Source organism: Colobus angolensis, unplaced genomic scaffold (assembly GCF_000951035.1).
Source record: "Colobus angolensis palliatus isolate OR3802 unplaced genomic scaffold, Cang.pa_1.0 Scaffold544, whole genome shotgun sequence".
In the NCBI taxonomy this organism is placed as follows: Eukaryota; Metazoa; Chordata; class Mammalia; order Primates; family Cercopithecidae; genus Colobus; species Colobus angolensis.
In genome coordinates, this window is record NW_012118977.1 from 1,438,769 (window position 1) to 1,462,298 (window position 23,530).

A 23,530-nucleotide genomic window follows, 5' to 3' on the forward strand; every position below is an offset into this window, starting at 1 on the left:
GAGCTGTCCCTCCAATTTGTATCATGTGCCTGACAGGCAGAAGCCTCCCCTTTGAGAACCACACAGGTAGGCCATGGGGGTGGGAGGGGATGGCCTCCCTTGTTAAACCAGAGCAGGGGCCTCCCAGACTTGAGCATGATGGATGAAGATGAAGTGAGGTCTTCCTTGGGGAATGCTCCCTCTTTCCCCTGCCACCAGCAGGTTCTGTCCTTGGGACCAGCTGCTGCTCATGCCCCAGTGCGCCCTGACCCCAGGGGACGCCTCATCCTGCCCTTGGCCTCCCTGACATACTGAGCTATGGAGTGAGCAGGAGCTGAAATCTGAGCCTGGAAGGTTTGCTGATCCCAGGCTTCTCCAGGTTCATCTCCCTTTGCTTCTCTCTCCAGTTTCCCTTGGGCTTCTGTGTGGTCCCAAGGGAGCTAGAACCCCCTAACCCCTGCTGTTCCTGCACGAGGCTAGCCACCATGCCATTAGCCAGGACCCGCCAGTGTGTGGGGTTCCTGCAGTTCAGCCAAACTTGGGAAACAGCCACATGCAAACAGGACGCAGGAAAATCAGGGTTTGGCAGTAGCGGGTGAGGATGAGAGTGCTTGTTTCCATATTATTTATCAGTGATGCCCTGGGGGATGGTCTCAGTCTCCCCAACCTCCCTCAACTACTAGGCCTGTTAAGTCCACATCCAGATAAGGGGATTTGGGGATCAAGAGAGGGCACCAATGGCCCTGTGAGGGGCTGCTTCCTGAGGCCACTCCCTGCTGTAGCAATCCCCTTCTGGGTGTGGGGCAGGCATCATGAGATGACAGAGGTTCTCTGGTTACCCACAATCAGATACACAGCTACCTGCCTAGCCCAGGACCACCTCTCCAAAGCTGATTCGGCATTAGGACTGCAGGGCATCCCCTCCAGCGCCACCACCCATCCAGCCTTACACCACCAGGTGGGAGCTGCTGCCTGTGATGGGTGCACAGAGCATCAAGTTCATATTTTACTCAGTGGGCAGGCTCTAAGGTCAGCCTGTGATGTAAAAAACTGTATCTATTCGAAAACACTCTCCAAATTCCTTGTATAGACACCACACTAGAGATTGGCATGCAGACTCTTGGTCCATCCAACACAGCTGGTTTGTTCTCCAGCTGTGAAACAGATCTCTATTTCTTCAATTGGGATGTACATGAGGGGCACACACTCTCAGAGCTGCCATCTTGTGAAGAAGCTCTTGCTGCATGCAGAGGCCACGTATATGTGCTCCACCTGACAACTTCCCTACTTGGGTCCCAACCACCAGCCACCATCAACCACCAAATATCTGAGTGAACCAGGTTTCAGATGATTTCAGACCCCGCCCTTGAGCAGCCCCAGGCTTCGAATCTTCCAGGTGAGGCCCCAGATATGACAGAGCAGAGATAAATCATCCCCACTGTGACTGTGTCTGAATTCCTGATCCACAGAATGGTCAGTAACATATTGCACTTTAAAACTAAGTGCACTATGTATTGTGCATTAGGACCAGATAATTTGTGTGTATCCTTAAACATTTCAGTAACACTCAGATCATCAAGAGGCTCCCACTAGAAGAAGCACACCAGAACCAAGACCGACAAGGGGAAAAGCAAAATCAACTCACACACCTCATCAGGGCATTAACTTGGAGACCAGAGGCAAAGACCTTGCCATTTAAATTATTTCTCTCATTTGTTCTACAGGAATGTGTGTAGCTCAATTCTTATAGGTTAAGCATATGAGTGATGGATTCCACCACAGGAGCTGCATAAGGAGTTGGAGCTTGATAGATGATAAGCTGGTTTTTCTGGAAGGACATGCCAGGGTTTGTATGTGATTGTCCAATGCAGCTAACAGTGAACACACTCAGAGAGCATCGGTCATCCTCCTTGGCAAACATGAATGGCAGGCTCTGGGGAGAGCTGTGCTATGTCAAACGATGGTACAACCACAGCAATACCGCTCAGGATAGTCCACCGCATACACCTGGTGGTCAGTGCCATAGATGTAGTAGACATAAGTCTTTCCTTGGTACCAGTAATGAACTTCTGTGAGGGGGATCAACTCAATGGTCTGGCGCTAAGGAAACAAATAGCCAAGGAAAATGTCAGCGTTCTATTCAAGTCACTCACCTGCTCAAGAACTTTCAGTAGCTCCCTACTGTCTGTGGTATGAAGATCCTGCTCTGGAGTTGGCATTTGATATGGTTTGGCTCTGTGTCCCCACCCAAATCTCACCTTGAGTTATAATAATCTTCATGTGTCATGGGAAGACCCAGTGGGAGGTAACTGAATCATGGGGGTGGGTTTTTCCCATACCATTCTCATGATAGTGAATAAGTCTCATGAGATCTGATGGTTTTATAAAAGGCAGTTCTCCTGCACATGCTCTCTTCTTGCCTTGCCTGCTGCCATGTAAGATGTGCCTTTGCCCTTCCTCCACCTCCCGCCATGATTGTGAGGGCTCCCCAGCCATGTGGAACTGTGAGTCCACTAAACCTCTTTCCTGTACAAATTACCCAGTCTCAGGTATGTCTTTATTAGTAGCATGAGAACAGACTAACACAGCATTCTACAATCTGCTACAATATGCCTTCAATCTGCCTTTCTAGATGTATCTCCTACCGTGCTCCTTCATGCGCCCTAAGCTCTGGCCAAAACTAACTTCTCATCTTTAGCTACCATTTGATTCTGGGTTTCACCAAGTGGGGACAGGCATCCCCAGGGGAGTTCCAGGGTGTATGGACAGTCACCAGCCAAGTAGGACAACTTCCAGAAACATTAATTTTTAGATGGAGTGCTGGGGGACAGTGGAGGAAAAAGTCAGTTTAAACATGTGTATATTAAAACAACCATAGAGGTATTAGGAAGTGGTTTATAACATTTGAATCAAATTTTAAGATAAAACATTGACCCCTAAGACATTTGAAAGTTTAATGGGCTGTGCCAGGCTATTTTCAGGATGGAGACCTCATTCCCTCCCACAGGGTGGTGCTAAGTCGCGCATTCTCTGGCCCCTCCTCTGAGAAGTTACTCAATAACTTTTTGCAATGATGAGGCCCTAAACAGAAACAGCAGCCTAATGTTGGGAGCAAATATTAGGCTCCCATCTGCACTGGCTTCTAGTGTTGTTTTGTTATTGGCAACTACACTACATAGTTGAGGTAGGAATGTTGCTCCTAATCATTTAAGCCAAGCTTTCTTGTGGACTTACTGTGGGTCAAGCTCTGTGCAAAAAGCCCTAAGTTCTTCTGCACAAGCTGCTCTCCTGTCCCAGAGTCAGATTTGGGGACCCAAACCCAGGGAGAGGTGGCATGATTGGGCTGGGGTCAGGCCCTCTTTACTTGCAGGGAATTCTTCCTGTTGGGAAAAGAGCTCCAAGTCCTCTTGCTGTAGTTGATGGCTTGAAGACCCTAGGGAAGAGGCAAACCAGGCCTGGTGGGGGCCTGAGGCTGAAGCCATCTGGCTGTTTCGACTTCTCTCTCCATCCCTAGAAAAACTGCCCTGGCTATCCCTAGAGATCTGGGCAGTGGGGATGTATTTTGAGAGGTAGGCCCCCGTTCTGTCATAAGAAAGGCCAAGGGCAGCACGACATTGCAGAAGGAAGAGGGGAATCAGAATCAGGGCACGAAATTTCCACACAGCTTTCCGTGTGATTTTGTGCTCCAGTTCTCTAGGCCTCAGTTTCCTCATCTGTGAAATGGGAGTAAAAACTCTTATTTCACAGAGTTGTTGAGATAACCGAATAAGACCCTGGCGACTGAGTTTTCTTCATATGCCAGAAACTGGAATCCAAATGACAATTTTGGAAATAAAAGGTGGAAGATGCCTCTTGAAATTTCAGGCAAAGGACCCCAAATAGGGACTAAAGGGCACAAGGAGATGGGAGTCAATGTCAGTGCTCAGAAGGCCTGGACACTGAAGTCAAGGCTACTCTTGTTCCCAGAATTTTCTATTAAGATCCAATGGTGAGCATGGCAATACCACCACTCCCCCGCCCCAACCTCTGCAACCCCCTTGCCTCCATCTGCTTCTAGCTCAAAAAGTCTCCAAGTTTGAGGCCACAAATTGCTCAAGACATCAATTGCCATCAAGTGGTCATCATGTAATTGGCTGTTTATCTGTCTGTGCAGCTCAGCCCCCGCAATAAGCAAATTCCAGGTCTCAGAGTCACGGCCATGGCCAGGAGATGTAATTTAGCCACCTATGCCCTCATGGTTGGATTTCTGTTCTAACTTCTCCATCTTGAATAAAATATTTGCATGAATCTTTGTCTACAGCTCTAGGACCAAAGGCAAAATCAGAAAAAAGATTCAGAAAAGTGACCTCCACTCCCATTATACTCCTTTTTAAAGAAAACTATGTATTTGCCCCCTGGTTTGCCCTTCCTGGCTCCAGGATTTGTTCACAATGGCTTGTATTGGCAGAGGCAGGGCCTCAGGAGACCTGAGTTCTAGTCCTGGACCTGCCACCAACATACTGTGTGACTTGGGACAGGTAACTTCCCCTCCTTGGGCCTCAGTTTCCCCAGCTATCAAAATATTGAAAAACTAGAAAGTTTCATCTAAAAATCTGGACTTCAAACAGTCTGGAAACACTGGGTCTTGTGCCTACAGAAAGCTGAGCATTGACTGGCCCCTTTGAATAAGGCTCTGTCACCGCCTCCTTACTGCCTAGCCCTGGTAGGCATGTAAGTTTGCAGTGTCTGAATTGCTTGATTTCTCAGTCCCCTTCCAGCTCCAAGATGGTCCATATTCATTTAGATAAAATGCATCTTCTCTCTCCTACAAATCAGGGAGATGTGCAGAGAGAGAGAGAGAGAAGGGGAAATGCTCATTGCAAAGGGACATTTTGAGCACCAGGTATCAAACACATTAAGATGGTTTTGCTGCAAAACCCTCTGATGTGCTTTACTGTCTTTTTTCACAGGTGAAGAGAGTGTCTTTGAAGGACGGGAGAAGTGGCTGGCCCAGGGTCATGCTGGGATGCAGGAAATGCAGGATCTCGGCCCAGTCTGCAAGGCTCCCGTCCTGGCTGCTGAGTCCCACTTCATGCAGCTCCAGCAAAAGCATGTTACCAGGCCAAACTCCCACCTTAGGACCCCCTGGCAGGCTGCAGCAACAGTATAAGGGGCCGCTCAGGGCTGCTCCTGGGGATATAGCAGCCACCACCGCCACCTTGTGGCTGTCAGGATACAGCGGCCAAAACCCCAGAGGCTGGGAGAAGACAGGCTCGGGTTTGGGAAGTGCCAGGGCCTCAGAGGCAAGCCAGGCCTGTGACCTTCAAACTCAAGCTTTTCCTTCCCCTATCTGAACACCAGGGAGTCAGAATCAAAATCTCATGACACCACATTCGTGCTTGAAACCCTGCAATCGCTTCCGGGAATAAAAATGCAAACTTCCCCCCTGGCCCAGGGTCCTTCCTTCCTCTGCGTCTTGCATGCCCTACCCTATGCGCTGGGGCCTTAGGTCAGGCCCTAGCCCTTCCCAGGCTCCTCCCCCTGGGACCTCCCTCACTTCCACATCCTCATCCTTCCACTCTGACATTCTCAGGAAAGAGGGCTCAGCAGCCCAGGAAGAGAAGTCAGAGCCAGATGGCCCCTCACCCCCAGCTCACCTGCTGCAGGACGCGGGCACGGGAGGCCAAGGCAGCGCTGTGCTCTGCAATGCCCCTCTGGGAGGCCAGCGAGATGTCCTGCAGGGGGAAGTCCACGATGGGGTACACCTGGGGGAGAGAGCGAGATGCGGACCACCTGGCTGCCGCACCTGGAGCTTTGGAAGTCAATGAGGCTGGCCAGAGCCAGAGAAGAGGGCCGAGAGAAGGCCCCATATGGTGGTCTCAGGAATTTCAAAAACAGGAAAACAGGGGCCTGCAGTCAGAGAGAGAACCCTATCACCTGCAGCCCACTCGATCCCCCAGCTGCGTGCCTCCTGTGTGCCGCGCATCGTGCTAGGTGTGGGGCAAGGCAGTGACCACAGCAGGTGTGGTCCCCATCAGTGTGGACTTGTGGGGTCTGTACATGTGTAGCAGAAGAGGAACTCAGATTCATTTCTCATTTAAACATTCAAATGGCCCACTAAGGGTCAGGCACTCTCTGTGCGCTGTGGATACAAAATGAACCACAAATAAGCCCAGGTGCTTGCACTCAACCTACAGAAAGTCCAGGCACTGGGGCATCTCCTCGGTCCCCAAAGCCCCCTCATCCCCTCCTGCCAGGCTTGAAAGCCTTCCACATATTAAGGGCAAGCGTAGCCCTCCCCTGGGGCTCCCTGTTCTGCCCCTCCTTGTGGAACTGTGGCCCCTCCCTCCACCCTCCTTCTAAGTGTCCACCTGGGCCCAGTGCTGCTGTGGACGCTGAGGGTGAGACAGCAGTCAGAGCTCAGCACCAGGCAGGGTCAGCTCACAGAGCTGCCAGCAGCCAGTGACACCTAGGGATGGGCCCCAGTCTGAGCTGAGCACAGGGGCAGGCCTCTAACTCAAATGGAAGAGCGGGGTACAGGGCTTCTGGTGGGGGGGACGCCTGAGGTGAGCCTTTAAAAAGCCAAATTACTGGAGCAAAGAAAGGGGCTGACACCCCTCCCTACAGCTTGAGGACCCCACTCAGAAGTCTCATTGAAGCCAATCTCTCTGCCAAGGCCAACGGCAAGAGTGAGAAAACCTTTTCTGCTAAGAACCAAATAGTAAATATTTCAGGCTTTCAGACCCTGTAGTCTGTCATTACCCAGCCCTGTCCCACCATCAGGAAAGTGGCCATAGACAACCTGTCAACAAATGGGTGGGACTGTGTTCTAATAAAGCTTTATTGACAAAAGCAGGCAGTGGGCTGGGTGTACCAACCCCTGGCCCACAGGACCCTCTCCTCTGGCTGAAGGCACCTCTCACTTCTGAGCTCCTAGCTCTGCCCTGCTCACTGCCCTCTGCCATTCCTCAAGGCCTCTGCCCCACTGTCCCCTCGCTCCCACACCACAAGGTCCACTCCCCAACTGCCCTGCGTCCAGGTCTGTGCCCAAGGTCACTTCCACAGAGAGGCCTTTTCCACCTCCAGCTGGAATGACACTGCCACCCCTCCCTGCCCCTTACCCTGCCTGAGTGTTTCTCAGTGCCCCTTCACCATCTGACATTGCTGTAAAAGTGTCCATCATAGTCCCCTCACCAGACTGTAAGCTCCATGAGGGCAGGGTCCTTGTTTTATTTGCCATGGTCTACCCAGGGCCTAGAATAGTGCCTAATATAGGAGAAGGGTCTCAAGGTTTGTGGAAGGAAGCAGGGGATGAAAGAGGAAGGAAAAGAGTGGGGAAGAAGGGAGGAGGGAGGGAAAGAGAGAAAGAGGGTAGGAGGAATGAAGAATGGCAGATGGTGGGGGAAGGGGAGGTGGGAAGGACAGAGGGTTGAGTATGTAAAAGTCAAAAGAAAACTGACAGCCCCCAGGCTCCCCATAGCCTCATCCATGTCTGGGGAGCTCTGCTCTTACCCAACCTGTCCTTCCAGGGAATGCAGACTGCACACACAGCCAGCAGCTCCAGGCCCATGAGAGCGGAGTTTCCTTTGTTCCCATCCACAATGCCCTCTTACCACCGAGTTTTCATCCTTAAAGAGGTTTTCTCCTTTGGCTTTAGCAAGGAGCTCCCTGGGGCAGTTGAGCCGATGTTCAGACACAAACTCAAACAGGCTGTTCTTCCTGGAGGGAAGGAGGATGAGGGATGAAAGCACACAGTGGCAGGTTAAGAGCATGGCCTTTGCAATCAGACAGACCTGGGGTTGAGGGCTTGAACTGCTACTGGAGGGACCTTGCAAGAGTTCTGTAACCTCTCTGAGCCTCAGTCTCCTCGTCTGTAAACTGAAGCTAGTAAGGATAGTGACAGTTCAGCTCCATTACCTCATTTCATCTTTGCCTGCAAAGCACTTAGCAAGGTGCCTGATACAGGAGAAACCTTAATGCGTGGAAGCCCTGGCTGACTTAGGGACATAGCAGGATGCTACGGCTCTCTTCCTACAGGAAGGGCTCAGTTGTCGAGTGGCTGCCGCACTGGAAAGTGGTGATGGCAGAATTTGAACTCAGGTCTGTCCGTTCTAAAGCCAGTCGGCATCCCACAACCCCACACTTCCTCTTTCCAGGGAATTCTCCCACTTCTAAGTCCTGGCAGGTTCTTGTACTGTGAAAGCCCCAAACAAGCAGAGTTTCTCTGCAGAAGCCAGTCCAGGGTTAAGTCCCTCAGCCACCCCCACATGCCACAGCATTGAGACACTGCCACATACCACATGATGACAAGCTGGATGAAGTGCAACAGCTTCTTCTCCCCCTTGCAGGTGGCGCAGGTCTTGTTCCCTCTCCCTGAGCAGGTGCTGCATCTGAGAAGGGCACAGAGTCGGTACCCCCAGATCAGCTGCAGGTCCTGGTGGCTTCAAGAGGCTCCCACCTGCACCTCCTTCCTCCTGAAGGTAGACTGTGGTGAGCTTGCATTGTTTGTATCTGCCCACCACCTAGTCCTCCTTCTGCTGGCAGTACCCCAATATCCCTGTGGGGACCACCCTTCCCCCACCCAGCTCACATGGCTCTAGGGCCTACCCAACCCCTTCTGTGACCAGCTTGGGACCTGGGACTGGTCAATGATCTTATTCCATGTCCCTGGTCTCAGTGGCTGATACAAAGATGAGTACATGACCCAGGCGAGTGCAATGAGATCTGCCCCAGGATGTTTGTCAGGACTATCAGGGAAGGGACATCTTTTCTCCTGGCTTGGAGCTACTAGTGGTCTCTTCTGCCACTACAAGGAACCCCCTGCCTGAGAATGAAGACCACACAAAGGAAAGCAGAGTAAGAGGTGAAGATAGATTCCTGGTGGCGTTGTTTAAGCACCTGGATCCAGCTGGGCCTGAAGCCATCCCTGAAATATACCCCTGGTCTTCATTCTTACCTAGGCCTGTAAATTTAATTTTTTGCCAAAGCCAATTTGAATTGGATTCTTTTCACTTGCAAATGAAAGAAAAATAAGCATCTTTTTCCCAGTCAAAGACTGTCTCTACCAACCACAGTGGAAGGTGCACCAAAGCTTCTCCAACTGGCTTGTCAGAAGGATGGCCTGGGCTTTGGTGAGGCAAACATATCATTAACCAACCCAACCTTGAGTATTTTCACTCCTCATGGTTTCCTGTTTCCCTTAAAAATTTATAAATACATTAAAGGATAGGATTTACAAAATGCAATGGCCCAGTGTTTGCAAAGCTGTGAGCAGTGATGAAGCTTTGTTGATTGTTTAGTCAATCAACCAACTTTCCTTGACTCCTCCTCCTCCATTCAGACCCCAAAATGAGTTATAAATAGGGGCTTGCCCAGGACCTGATCCTCAGAGAGTTAAAAATCTGGCCTTTCAGGTGGTTTTTGATATTCACTTCCCCACCCATTGGCGGGAGAGGTCTCCTTTCCTGGTAACCCCGTCCCTGTCTTTCCTCCCTGAAGTGCCTCTTCTTCTCATCCTTTCCACACATATATTGCGTGACAAGTTCCAGCCTTGTCCAGAAATGCCAGGCCTTGAGAAAAGCTCACCTACTCTTCAAATAACCACAGAGCACCTACTATGTGCAAAGCTCTGGGGACACAGCAGTGATGAGACAGACGGGTGCCTATTTGTCTTTCAGATGGGCAGGCAATGAAAAGCCAGAAAACCAGAAAGCACGAGCACTGTGGTGCTGGGAGACACTCCTACCTCCGCCTGCCGGACCCGGCACAGAGCTGACACCTCCGGGACTGCCTGGCTTTGCGCTTGGCTCCGCAGCAGGACGGGCACCGCACCTGCGGACACACCACTGCCTCAGCCCCACCGGCCTCCCAGGAAGCAGGGCCAAGGGCAACCCAAGACCTGGTTCAAATCCCAGCCTGCTGACCTTCCTCCCCCTGGGCCTCAGCCCCTTCATCTGCAAAATGATACGGGGTGAACATGAGGTATCTTTGGATTCTTCCAGTTGCAGCTTTCAGACTCCACTCCTTAAGATCCCTGTTTCTTCTGAGACATCAGCCTCTCCTGCCTCTTCTCTGATCCCCACAAGCCCCCAGACCGGACCCCGACCAAGTGTTGGGAGGAAGCTGGGACAGAGGCACTGGTCAGGGGCCTGGCACTAGAGACAGGGGGCTCCTTTTGAGAAATGGCCCCAGAAAAGGCCTAGGCTGTGCTCCCACAGTTGGCTCATGTGGGCTCCAGATACATTCCAGGGAAAGCCTGAGGGAGGTGGGAGGGGAGGAAGGGACAGAGAAGACAACAGGGAGGGAGCCTGGGAAAGCCACTTGAGGTGGGTGGCAGGAGTGAGGACTTGGGAGGAAAGAGAAAGGCCAGGCGAAGGCCACTGCTGGGACCCACAGGCAGTGCAGGAGTGAGCAGGGGATGCAAACCCAGCAGACGAGGGGTGAAAGGGCTGGTGGAGAAGACAGTTCAGGGTAGCCAGTGTCAGAGCATGGCCAAAGCAAGAGGCTCAAATCAGGACAGCATGTAACATGAAGAGTTTGGTTTTACCCCCTGGGATGATTAATAGGCCTGAAGGTTTCTGAAAAGACAAGTAAAGCCATGACTAATGCCACTGAGGGGCCTGTGCTGGGTTAAATAGTGGCCCTTCCAAGTTCAAGTTTACTGGAATCCCAGAGTGGGACCTCATTTAGAGATAGTCTTTGCAAACGCATTTAGTTAAGATGAGGTCGTGTGATCAGGTAGGGCCTAAATCCCATGATGTGTTCTTATTAGAAGCCCATGTGAAGACAAAAAGCCACGCAGGGAGAAGGCTGGGTGACAAGGGAGGTGGGGACTGAAGTGGCACAGTCACAAGACAAGGAACACCAACGACAGCCCGCAGCTGCCAGAAGCCAGGGAAGAAGAAGGGGATGGCTTCCCTCTCAGTGCCTCCAGAAGAACCAGCCCGGCCCAAACCTTGATTTTGGACTTCTGGCTTTCAGAACTTTGAGATAATAAGTGTCTGGGTTTTTTGTTTGTTTGTTTGTTTTGTTTTGTTTGTTTGTTTGTTTTTGAGACAGTCTTGCTCTGTCACCCAGGCTGGAGTGCAGTGGCACAATCTCAGCTCACTGCAAGCGCCACCTCCTGGGTTCACGCCATTCTCCTGCCTCAGCCTCCTGAGTAGCTGGGACTACAGGCGTCCGCCACCATACTCAGCTAATTTTTAATATATACTTTTTTACAGAGATGGGGTTTCACTGTGTTAGCCAGCAAGGTCTCGATCTCCTGACATGGTGATCTGCCAGCCTTGGCCTCCCAAAGTGCTGGGATTACAGGCGTGAGCCACCATGCCCGGCTGTGTCTGTTGTTTTAAGCCTCCCATTGATGGTCATGGCTTATAGCAGCCAAAGGAAACTAACTCAAGTGTCCTGTCTACTTTGTCTCTCCAAGCCTTCCAAACTTCACCTGCTCAGCACCCACCACCCTGTTCGACAAGCGGAGTCGCTTGTTGGTGTCCCTGGCTGACAGGGACTCCCTGATAAGAAGAACCCCAGGCCTTGTCCTCTTACAGGACCTAGAGGCCAGAGTCAAGCAGGTATTCGTTGTATGTTGGTAGATGGATAAGAAAAGAAGAGAAAAATTAAAATCGAACTGTCAAAGTGAAAGTGTCATTAGAGACCACCCAATCCCACTTTTTCATTTTATAGATGGGAAAATGGAGGCTCAGAAAGGGAGGATGACTTGCCTGAGATGACACAGTTGCTGCAGGGAGCCCCAGGCCACCAACCCAGCCCTCTGTCCCCAGGATCCTCCGCCACCACACCCTCACTGACTCACCCAATGGTTCACAGATGACTCACCGTGCCTGCCCCGTGGCAGCCGCTGCACTTGTACCGCCCACGCCCGTGGCATTTGTGGCATTCCTGAAAGTGCAATGCTCTCCTGGGATCTAGTTTCCCAAGGGCCACTTCTCCCACACCCATGACATCACCATCCAAACTGGAGGTGCAGCGGCTCAGGACCAGGATAGGAGGATGGCACAGGAAAGAAATGGCCCTTCTCATTTGACTACAATTCCAGAAGACTTGACTGCATCAAGAGATTCTGTCACTATTTCCTCTGAGCCCCAGCCCAGTCTGGATGCCAACAAGGGGAGACGTGTCTGGGAGCCCCACATCCTAACTCACACTCTACAGTTTCCTACCGGGCTGAACCGCAAAGGCTGATGGCATTTGCCCATAAGGTAGCTAATGTGGTCTTTGGGAACAGAAGTCATTGAAAAATGGACAGGATTTTTGTGAAAGGCAAAGAGCTAGCTAATAGTATTTAATCACTAATTTAAAATAGCCTTGCCACCCTTGAGAAAGGATTAGAACACTTTCTTGACCTCTCAAAATCCTCTTTGTCTTAGAACTCTATAAAAACTTATAGACCAACATTACACCCTTAAATCCAGTCCGAAAGTGTAAAACAGGCAGCAATCGGAAGAGAACACAATATGAGCTATCTCATTCACGTTTTTGTAATCCACTAGGCTTCTCTCCCTTCATGCCATGATTATATGTCCATAAAGCAGGATGGAATTCAGATTCTGTTTCCTAACTGACTCTCATGGAAAATCCCAGCAGAGTTTTAAGTTTTTATTTTATATAAATTTCATTCAGCACTCCAGCTGCTTAAGCTAAAGTAAATTTTTTTAAAAATGAAAACCACACTCAACCAATCCAGGAATATCACTGCTCACTAAAGCTGGTGACAATTTGTAAATCGGATGATCTGTTTGCTGCCTGAACACTCCCAGATTTGCTTGGAATTTTATTTGGGACTACATTCCATACACCAGGTTTTATTAAATTATGTTTATTTATAACCAAGAAACGAAGCACCGGCCTGATTTTTGGGTTTCCCTTCAAAGGGTGAGTTTGAGGAAACATGCAGTGCCTGGAAAGCCTCTCAGGGAGAAGGGCAAGTTCTCCGGAAATCTTCTTACCTTGACCAGTGATGAGTGAGGGACCTGGAACTTCCTGATGTCTTCCTGAAACATCGGGGGAACCTGAACCTTGATGTCCCAGAGCCTGGGGGAGGCGCCTCTTTGCGGCCCATCCACAGAGCGGTCTGATGCAGAAAGGGGTCATTGTAAGAATGACAAAGGGCAGCAGGGATAAACTTTCATTTATCTAGCAAACAGCAGAGAGCCTTCACTTGGTACCAGACATGAGTCTAGATCAGGGCTACAGGGATGGGTAGTCAAAGCCCCCCTTGGAGGCAGTGATTAAGCAACCAAGATTTAGAGAGAGACAGATCTGGGTTTGACTCCTGGCTCTTTTATGTCCTAGCTGCTTGACTTTAAAGAAGTTTCTTACCCTCTCTGAGCTTCCATTCTCTCATCTCTAAAATGGGGATCGTCATGGCACCTACCATACAAGATGGTAGTGAAAATTAAATGGAAGAATGTGCATAAAATTCTTAGCACCAGGGCTGGCACATACTGAGGGGCTGATAAACAGGAACTGTCATCATTATCGTCACCATCCCCTTCACCATCCCATCCTCCTCCTCTTGCTCTGTTCAAGGAGACAGACAGCACCATCACAATAAGATGTGATAGGATATGATACATGCTTTGGACAAGAGTTTCACAAAGGGCTCTGAAAACTCAGAAGACTGGCCCATTCTGCTGGGAGGGGAGCAGCAGGAGGAGAAATCCTGAAAAGCTTCTTAAAAGAAGTGACACATGAGCTGAGTCTTGAAGAATGGACCTGAGTCTTGAAGAATGGACTGGTAGAGAAAACAGGTAGGACATAGGTCTTCCCAAATAGAGAAACTTAGGCTTCCGGTGGGGGCTCAGCAGAAGGTGGATGGCAAGGGGAACGGGGAGCACAGGGGCTTAGAGGTTTAGGAGGAATTAGGGGTGGCATGAGAGGGTAGGGGAATGTTTAAACACACATGCTGCTTTACAACCTGGCCCCATGTGGCAGCACCAGACTGTAGCAAAAGCAAACGCTTGGCTTTTTCAGGACCTCCTGCCTCCTGGGCAGGAAGAGTTTACTAAGATCAGCACTGGAAAGTCTCTGAGATGAAAGCTCACCCTCTCATTTTGCAGGGAATAAGGAAGCCAAGGCTCCAAGCAGGAGACCATCTTATTTAAAATGACTGCCTGAGCCAAGTCCTGATACTTTCCACCAGCACCCTGACTTATTTGCCCCCAATTAAACTAATTTCAGACAATTCACTTACTAGTAAAGGGTTGAAATGTCCACTCGCTTATCCTGGATTCACTAAAGGTCTCTAGTCGATACTAAAAGGAAAAAAAACAGCATGTTCACATTCGTGCCCCTTATGAAGGCAGAGCATTATGCAAAAAGAGGAAGCTCTTCCCCTGCCAGGGCTCAGTGGGGAAACTGAGAGATCCACGCACAACACCCTCGGCTGCTGGAACTGGCTGACAACAACGATTTCTGTTCCACATGCCCCCAGATGTCTGCCGGGAAGTCAGCCAACCCCAGGAAATCTCCCCTAACAGGCTCAAACTGGAGCTAATTCAGTTCCCCATGAATTTATACAAAGATTCTATGAGACAAGCTTCAAAGTAGTAGCTGTCTTTGATAGCTGGAGGCCCCTGGAATCTATGGCTTTGGGATTTCCCTTGTGGAGGAATTTATCTGCCTGATATCAAAATCTTCCTTCTTGATCTTCATCCACAGAGTGACAGAATGGGAAGAGGTCTTGGACATCCCTTGACCTCTCCTTTTACATATGAGTAAATGAGGGCTCAGAGAGATCAGCTGATTTCCTCGAGGTCACACAGCCACACAATGGCCACTTCTTCCAGATTCCTGCTTTAACCACTGCCTGCAAGGCTCATCTGATTTCTGCGCAATTATGTGCTCCTCAGAGGACGGCTGGATCAGCAACACTAGAAAATGTGAACGTAAAAGCTGCCCCTCTGCTCTGTCAATAGAGGAGACAGAAGTGCCTGCCAGAGGTAGGACTGCCCTGCAGCAATGAATAAATAATTTCTTGGCACAGTCATGATTTGGGGGAGGCAGAGGGAGCTGAAGTCTAGTGGCGGGTAGATGAACCTTTCTCAGCCCATCCCTTGTAGAAGTATGGAGTGAGGACATAGGCTTTGAGGCTACCAAATCTGATTTTGAATCTCACCTCTCTCACTTCTAGCTGCATCTTCTTGGGCAAATCACTTTGCCTCTTTAAATTTCTAATTTCTCATCTGTAAACCAGTGACAGTGATGCTACTGTATAGGGCAGCCATGAGGATTCGACAAGGCGTGTGTGTAGCATGTACTCTATGATGCCTGGCATGTTCAAGTTTGCCAGTGGTGTTTGCTGACACCTGTCCTTTTTTCTTTTTTTTTTTTTTTTTGAGTTGGAATTTCGTTCTTGTTGCTCAGGCTGGAGTGCAATGGCACCATCTCGGCTCACCGCAACCTCACCTTCCCGTTTCAAGCAATTCTCCTACCTCAGCCTCCTGAGTACCTGGAACTACAGGCATGCACCATCACGCCCAGCTAATTTTTGTATTTTTAGTAGAGATGGGTTTTCACTATGTTAGTCAGGCTGTTCTCAAACTCCTGACCTCAGGTGACCCACCTACCTCAGCCTCCCAAAGTGCTGGCATTACAGGTGTGAGCCACCGCACCTGGCCTGACACTTGTTCTTTTTATTATTACTCACAGTCACAGACAAGTCAAGTTGCAGATGGGATTCAACGTCACCATCGTTCACACTCACACACACTGCCCCCAGGACTCCTTTCCCCTGGCTACATCACACAAATAGCCCACCACTGTCCCAAAGCCCCCAGCCCAGCAGCCCCTTGGCCAAGGCCCCCCACCAGCCCTGGCCTCTTACCCTGCAGAGGGTCTGCTGATTCAGCTCCCGGATGACGAGGTCTCCAGCCACTGTGCTGCTGTAGCAGCATTTAGAGTTCACGAAGCTGAGGAGGGCTTCCCGGGCCACCTCCTCCGTCATCACAGGGACTCTGCAGGGGACCAAACAGAGAGGCAGGGATTTCTGGGAAGGGCCCGTGGGCTCATGCAGGCCAGCCAGACTCCTCAATGTGTAGGTGAGAAACTGAGGCCACAGTAGTGGTAAAATGTAAATCCCCAAGCCCCATCCCTGGAGGATCTAGTGCAGTAGGTCTGGGGTGCAGAGGGTGCCCTCTAGGGATCCTGATGCACTGCCAGGGCTGAGATCCTCAAGGAAGGCTTCTGTGCGGCAATAGTGACATAGGAAATGCGCGCAGTCACACAGCACAATCTGAAACTCACCTGTGTTCCAGGAATGAGGACCAGGACCTTTGCTCCTGGGGCCTCCCCAGAGCCTCCAAAGGCGGGAAAAATGTCTGTCCTCCTGGAGAAGGGAAAAGTCAGGGGCTGGACAGCCCAGGCCAAAGGAACAAATATTTGTGTGGTGGAAGAAGGAAAGACTGATTGAATGTGAGAAAGAATAGATGAAGAAAAAGTGATGCATTTAATGCATCTAATGCAAAAAGGATGGGGACTCCAAGACCAGCGCCATCTAGGTCTTAGAGGGACCTGTCGTGGCCATGAACTGTTCATAGACAGAAAGCCTATGCCCTGTTGCTTCCTATTTCCACCTACCCTTGATGAGGGGCTTCCCAGGGTCCCCCAAGGGAAAGGGGAGCTATCTCAGCACCACCTTTTTCCAGAGACATCCCCCCAACCAGCATAAGCCCTAGGAAGAAGCCCAAAGAACCAAGCCCCCTTGGACTTACTGCCTGCTTGAAGAAGCCAGTCATAGCCAGGCAGTCTCTCCAGGAGCTCTGTGGGGGCTGCCAGAGGACTCTCAGCCTCAAAACTGAGGTCTACCACACCTGCAGAAAGACAAGCATTCCTGAGCCTTGGGCAGGGAGGGGAAGGCTGATGAGGGTTTCACAGGAAGCTGAAAAATGAGGGTGGGTGCATTATAAAAAGCCTCACAGTTTAAGCCAGACTCACTCTGGCATCCTTGGGACACAGAATACCTCTGCAGGGCAGGTGGTGGTAGCAGCAGTAATAATAGTGATGAGAAACATCAAGAATGCCAGCTCCTATTTGCTGGGTACCTACTCTGTGAATATGCATTATTGCATTCATGAGTCTGTAATTCACTGTGGTGAATTACAGATGGCCATGTATTCTTTGATGCTTCCTTTCCATTGAACCTAGGAAGATATGTGATTGCCTCAACTAAGAGAATATGGTGGAAGCATTAAAAGATTGCAACTTCTTCTGCCTCATGGAACATTTGTCTTGGAACCCTGAGCTTTAAGTCAGGCTATTGTGCTGGAAGAACCATGAGGAGACCCTAAGACTACATGGAAGGAAGTCCAGTTGAGTTCAGCCTTCCAGTCATCACTGCCAAACCAGCAAAGCCATCCTGGACTCCCCAAGCCATATCAGCCACCTGCTGAATGCCACTGGATAACCCTAATCAACACCATGTGGAGCAGAAGAATCTCCTGGCTGAGCCCTACCCCAATTCCTGACCCACAAAATCATGAGATATAATAATAACATTGTTGTTGTTTTAAGGTACTGAGATGTGGGGTTATTTGTTATGCAGCTTCCTCCAGTGGACAATCTTTGCTCTGGGATTCCTGGCAGACCCGACCAAGACTTTCTTGGAGCCACATGGAGTCTGAGACTACTCCTGCTTAGTCTTCTTCCTTCCCTCTCTCCCTTCATAGATGTCAGACTTGCACTGCAGTCTGAAGACATTCCCTCCTCTTTTCTCTTCACAGGTATCTTCAAGAAACCCCTTGCACATCTAATGCCATCTTGGTGTCTGTTTCATAGTTGACCCAAACTGATACACTAATGCCTTCCCCCATTCTACCAATGAGGAAACTGAGGCTCAGAAAGGTTGTGACTTGCCCAAGATCATACAACCAGCAAGTGGTGGGTGGAGCTGGATTCAAACCTAGACTCGTCTGACTCCAAAGTTCATGTTCTTTCCAAGTACAGACAGTCCCCAACTTAGGATGTTTGGACTTAATTGATTTTTCTGCTTTTTGATGGTGCAAAAGCCATATGCATTCATGATAAACCAAACATCAAATTTTGAATTTGGATCTTTTCCTAGGCTAGCAATAGACAATATGATACACTCTTGTGATGCCAGGCAGTGGCAGTGAACCACAGCTTCCACTTCACCACTGCCTTGTGTATTAAATGCCTTCTTGACTCTTCTGATATTTTCAATTTGTGATAGGTTTATTGGGCCATAACCTCACTGTAGATTGAGTAGTATCTGTACTTTTCATGAGGCAAAACTACGAAAAAATCATTCACTATATATCTGTTTTCAAAACCTCATCCTAGCCTGTCAGGTGTGACATAGATACATAGATAGGTATGGCCCTGAGATGCCAAGGAGGAAAACATAATATAGAAACTGGCCCCTGAAGCACTGGATGGTTCATGAAACACCTTCCCACACCTGTTGCCTCATCCCACACTCCCACCTGAGGGTGTGGAAGGCAGCACTTCTGACCCCACTTGACATGAGGCACATGAGGCTCAGAGAGATTACTCCAGTAATCCTAGGTCACACAGCTGTGGAGTTAGAGCAGGACAGAGGTCCCAGAGGCCTCTGGACCAAGAATTCTAGTTCCAGCCCACTGGGCCACCCCTTAAAACTGTTCCTATAATCCCTCACACTGGGGGACAAGAATCCCTTGGCTCTGTCTAGCAGCCAAGTCAGTCACAGGAGTTGACTTCAAATGGTGCCTGTGAAATGGTCATGGAAGGGGACACTGTCTCAGTCACTGAAGCAAACTCAGGTCAGACTTCCAGCTGAACTGCCCCATCTCCTAGAGCCTTTTTTTTTTTTTTTTTTTTGGTGGGAGGAACCTATTTAAAGACTGTAGCTCTCTCCCTTCACAAAAGCAAAAATAATATGCCCTGTCCTTTCAAGTTTAATAAAAACAAAGACCAGACAATAGCAAGTTTTGTTTTAAATGAGACCAACCTAGGCTGATCTGGAAGTGTAGCTGTCAGCAGGTAAGGAAGGAGGAAATCTTGAAACACATAGCTGAGAATGATACAGGGAGTGAAGTGTCATTAAGACAAATGAACACTCCCTTTTGCCACCTTCCAAATTAGGAATGCCCCTGTCCTCTGAGAATAAGAACTATTATCTGCATCTCTAAGGTTTTTTCTCCTTGCAGAAAACCCACAAAGGAAAGTGGATAGAAGAAGGTTCATGATGTAGAGAGTACCTTTCTAAGCAGGAAAACCCACCTTTGTAAGCAAATGGTTCTGCCAGGAAACAGGGGAGAGATCTGAGATAGATGTGGCTGGGATACAAAGTGACATCATCCCAAAGCTTCAAACTGATGCCTGCCAATGTGCGTTGAAATCTCCAGTGTGACAGTTCATCTGGAATTACTATTAATATCTTGATCCTCAATATTGCTTTGCTTCTAATTAGTTTAGTAGCATTTGAAGCTATGTTAGCCACCAGGGACCCAAGGGTTAGCAACAATTATCTATAAAGAGCCATGTGGTAAATATTTTAGACTTTGCAGGCCGTACAATCTCTGTCTCAGTTACTCAAGTTGGCTGTTGTAGGCTGTTGTAGTGTGAAGCAGCCATAGTCAATACACAATTGAATAAGTGAGTGTGGCTTCGTTCCAAGAAAACTTTGTGAAAATAGGTGGTGGGTCCGATTCGGCTCTCTGAGTCATGTTTGACCCATCCCTGACTTAGACACTCCCCTGTGTGTCTACTTGGACATTCCCCTGGGAATGGGCTTGAGGAGATCAGAAAGGTAGAAGCTGAAACCTGAGCTTTTCTGGGGCAAAGGCCCATGCATGTCCACTGTAGTTTCTGTCAGCTCCATTATCAGAATTAAAGATCAAGTTCAGGGCTGGACTGTAGCCCTGAAATACATGGCCCAAGCAGTGGAGGAAGGAGGGGATGCCCTTAGGACGAATGAACACCCCGTCTCTACCACCTCCCAAATTGAGGATATCCTTGTCCTCTGACAATAAGAAATACTATCTGCATCTCTAAGGTTTTTTCCTGCTGGTAGAAAATCTACAAGGAAGGTAAATAGAAAAAAGTTTCACAGATGTAGAGTGCCTTTGTAATTAGGAAAACACATCTTTTGGAGCCAATGGTCCTGCCACATTTTGACCGGAGTCAGAAACCCAGAGGCAGCATGGTTAGAAACATGGGTTCTGACATGTCACCTTGGGCCCAGGCTCTCCACATGATGTGACACCAGGTAAGCCACACATCCCTGTAGAACTCAACTCCCTCCTTGCAAAACAGAGCAGATGATATTAATACCCAAGCAATGAGACAATGTGTGCATAGTCCTTAGTCCTGTGCCTGGCCTATAACAAAACCCAGTCACTGCCTTGAACCAGAGGAGGGTGGGTCTTCCTCTTTCTTTGTGCTCATTTAAACCAGGAGACAACAGTGAAAATATCAAGCATAGAAAGACTGTCACAGCCCTGTCCCCTGGGAATGGCCCCCCACCCACCCAGAAGTCTTGGGTCTGCTGGGGCATCAATATTCCTCTTGACAAGAAGACAGGGAAATACCATGCAGCTGCAACGTCCTGCTGGAAACCAAACAAAAGGAGCAGGAAGAGGGGAAGAATGAGAGGCGGGAAACTCAGACTCCATTCCTCAACCAGAAGCCACTCTGACCTCTCAGGGCAGCTACAGTTCGTCAGAGCTAAATTAATCTCGCCATTCTGTTATGTACAAAAATAAAGGACTCCAGACTGAACCAAGGAGGATGTGTCATTTCCTGTGCAGATCTTGACGGGCTCAACAGGGAATGTGGACGTCAAGGGGCATTGTGTGACACCCAGCATGGGGCACTCAGAAGGGGCTACCAGCCACATTGCTGTTCCCATGGTGTTGCAGCTGAGTTTCAGGCAGTTGTCCAGCTGGGCCACCCCGCCCTAACACACACATTGTGTCCCATGGCTTCCAAAGGGACAATGTAGGCATGATCTCCTTTGTGCTTCATGATAACCAGTTTTCCCTATTTCAGAGAATGAAATGAGGCTCAAAGATGTGGTTTGGGGCAACTTGCTCACACACGCATGGCAGAGATAGAAATTGCACTTAGAGCTCAGATCCTGTCTCTAAGCCCAGTGACCCTTTTACTTAGCTGAACCCCCTTTGGCTCCATGCAAACAGCATCAACTGAATGCTGAGAAGACTTTGCAAAGACAGTCGCCAAGGTAGTGTTTCAGCTCACCAGTCACAAGATATTTTTCTTTTGTATAGAAAGGAATTTTCCTTGTGGAGAAAGGCATTATTAATGGGTAACTCCTTTAATTTTCTCTTTTTAAAAATGTCATTCCTTTGACTTCAGATGAGAAAGGAAATCAATGTCCTTTGCCCCTAATTCCACATTAATCATCTTAAAAGCACTGAAGTGTGCCCAAAGGGCTTCCCATCACCATCTTACTTGAGTTTGTTTCATACATTGTCTCCTTTGACAGGTGCGAGGGCCCCTTTTGGACAGGGGTCCCTCTCTCGTATAAGAAAAGAATGGCATTCAACACTCAAACAAAGAATGGGAATACAACAGGCACACGTAAGTGTTAGGGGAACAACAAACCTACCACAGTGGGCATATTGTCGATATGCACAAATGCCTCATGATTTGAATTATATTTGAGATGATGCCAAAAACATTCAGGTGGTCAAACTCAGACACACAAAGTACGGTGATGGTTGATAGGGGCTGTGGGGAGAAGGGAATAAGGAATTATTTAATAGAGACAGAATTTCAGATTTACAAGGTGAAAGGAGTTCCAGAGAAGGATGCTGGTCATGGCTGCACAACCATGTCAATGAACAGTACTACTGAAATGTGCACTTAAAAATGGCTAAGATGGTAAATTTTATGTCATGTATATTTTATCACAAATAAAAACAACTTGAGAAAGAGAGAGGTGATCATAAGAGAAAGAAAAGAAAGAAGTTCTGTTTTGCCATAAAGAATAAACAAATAATTGGCCACACTAGTTAAAGGACTTTCTAGCAAGACCAGAAAACCTGATCACATCATCCCCTCACCTAACCCCTGCAGTGACTCACTGTTACCCACAGCTAAGTCCAAGCTCCTGAATTTGGCAGGTAATATCCCTACATTAGATGGCCTTTACCCCCAAGAGAGGAAGAAAGGATTCTCATCTGCCCTCATGCCAGGGAAAAGCCTCCTATGGATGCAGACCAGGGTGAGAGAAGGTAAGGCAGCTAACTGTGGAAGGAGGCAACAGTAGGGAAGAAGAACAGAGAGAAAAAAGGAAGGAGAGAGACAAGGAGAGCAGAAAGAAAGAAGGAAGGAGAAAGGCAAGCCTGCTGGAGAGAGAAGCATGAGTACTTGGTTTGAGAGCCATTGAAAAAATATTTGGAGGAGCAAATGTTCACCATGTGGTGAGACCAACATCAAGAGAAATGGGTGAAGAGTTTTGCTTTAAATTGGGAGAAGTTTTGCTTTAAATTGTGTAGGCCGCCCTGGGTTGCCAAGCAAGAATGCAGCAAATATTGCAATTTTTGTTTTCAATTATTTGAGATTGTTATTTGTCAATATTTTTCAATTATTTGGAATGTGAAATTAATGCTTCTTAGAAAGTGTTGTGATGCCAAGACAGGGCCACACAGGGGCTGGGCTTTCCAGAGGTGCCCTGTGGCTTCATGATACAGACATTTGTACTCACCCTCACACACCCAGTGCCATTTCCCCAGCCCTGGCTGGGGCTGGTCCTGCCCGTGGCACCCCTGGGCACCCCCTCCAGCCTGACTTAGCTTAGACCTCACCATCTCCAAAGGTGTCTGAGTGCAGCTCCCTGTCCTGTGTCCCTTAGCACTCCATTCCACTTCTCCACTGTTGTTTTGCCAAATGACTTTTTAAGAATCCTTTGTAAAACATCCATCTGGGGTCTGTGTCCCCCACCAGACTTGGAGTACCCCAAAGGTAGATCAATGTTTTATTCATCCTCATTTTCCCAGCAATGAGCATGGCACAAAATACTTAACCCACTATGCAGTCTCTGGGGAGGAAAAATCACTCAATTTTTTAGGGCCTTGACTTCCTTTCCCTAAAAGTAGGGCTGAAGGGAGTAGGGTCACTGAGAGGAGCAAATGAGACAATGCATGAGAGGGGACTCTGGAAACTGATTCAGGAGAGCCCTGGGTATCCTGCCTAAGCTGTAACAATTTCATTAAAGCATTTTATTTCTTACTCCTCCCCAAAGTAGATGCTGTATCTTCCCATTAGGGGCTACCAGAGCTACTATCCCCCTCCAGAAGTATGCAGCCTGTGGGAAAGACCAGACGGGCCCCTAGAGGCCAGGGCTGACCTAGCTGGGAAGGCTGCATTCTCGTGGCATGCCTCCATCCAGGGCATGTGTGAAAAACACTGAGATCTCGTATCAGTCGCCACTGCTAATGGCAGCTTGGTCCTTGCCAAGAAGTCCAGCACCCTTTCTGACCGAGATACACGGAGAGACTGAAAGCTAGTCTTGGTACTGAAAGCTTGCCATCCCTAGTCGTGGAAGGCAGTGGCATTCTAATGAACAAGCTTTCTGGGAGCAGAG

General features: G+C 48.9%; 1 protein-coding gene across 2 annotated transcripts in view; it reads right to left on the minus strand.

Moving 5' to 3' along the window:
• Positions 1-1,464: 1,464 nt before the first annotated feature.
• SSUH2 (ssu-2 homolog (C. elegans)) overlaps positions 1,465-23,530 on the minus strand; it is a 32,229-nt gene continuing 10,163 nt past the window's right edge. For both annotated transcript variants that reach the window (XM_011961276.1, XM_011961275.1), the window contains exons 2-12: positions 16,692-16,790; positions 16,225-16,306; positions 15,806-15,935; positions 14,174-14,234; positions 12,927-13,051; positions 11,797-11,859; positions 9,704-9,789; positions 8,256-8,348; positions 7,572-7,677; positions 5,616-5,723; positions 1,465-2,079 (exon numbers count right to left, since the gene is read on the minus strand). In XM_011961276.1, the coding sequence (XP_011816666.1) occupies positions 1,933-2,079; positions 5,616-5,723; positions 7,572-7,677; positions 8,256-8,348; positions 9,704-9,789; positions 11,797-11,859; positions 12,927-13,051; positions 14,174-14,234; positions 15,806-15,925 (909 nt within the window). In that variant the 5' untranslated portion in view covers positions 15,926-15,935; positions 16,225-16,306; positions 16,692-16,790 and the 3' untranslated portion in view covers positions 1,465-1,932. The remainder of the gene's footprint in view (positions 2,080-5,615; positions 5,724-7,571; positions 7,678-8,255; positions 8,349-9,703; positions 9,790-11,796; positions 11,860-12,926; positions 13,052-14,173; positions 14,235-15,805; positions 15,936-16,224; positions 16,307-16,691; positions 16,791-23,530) is intronic.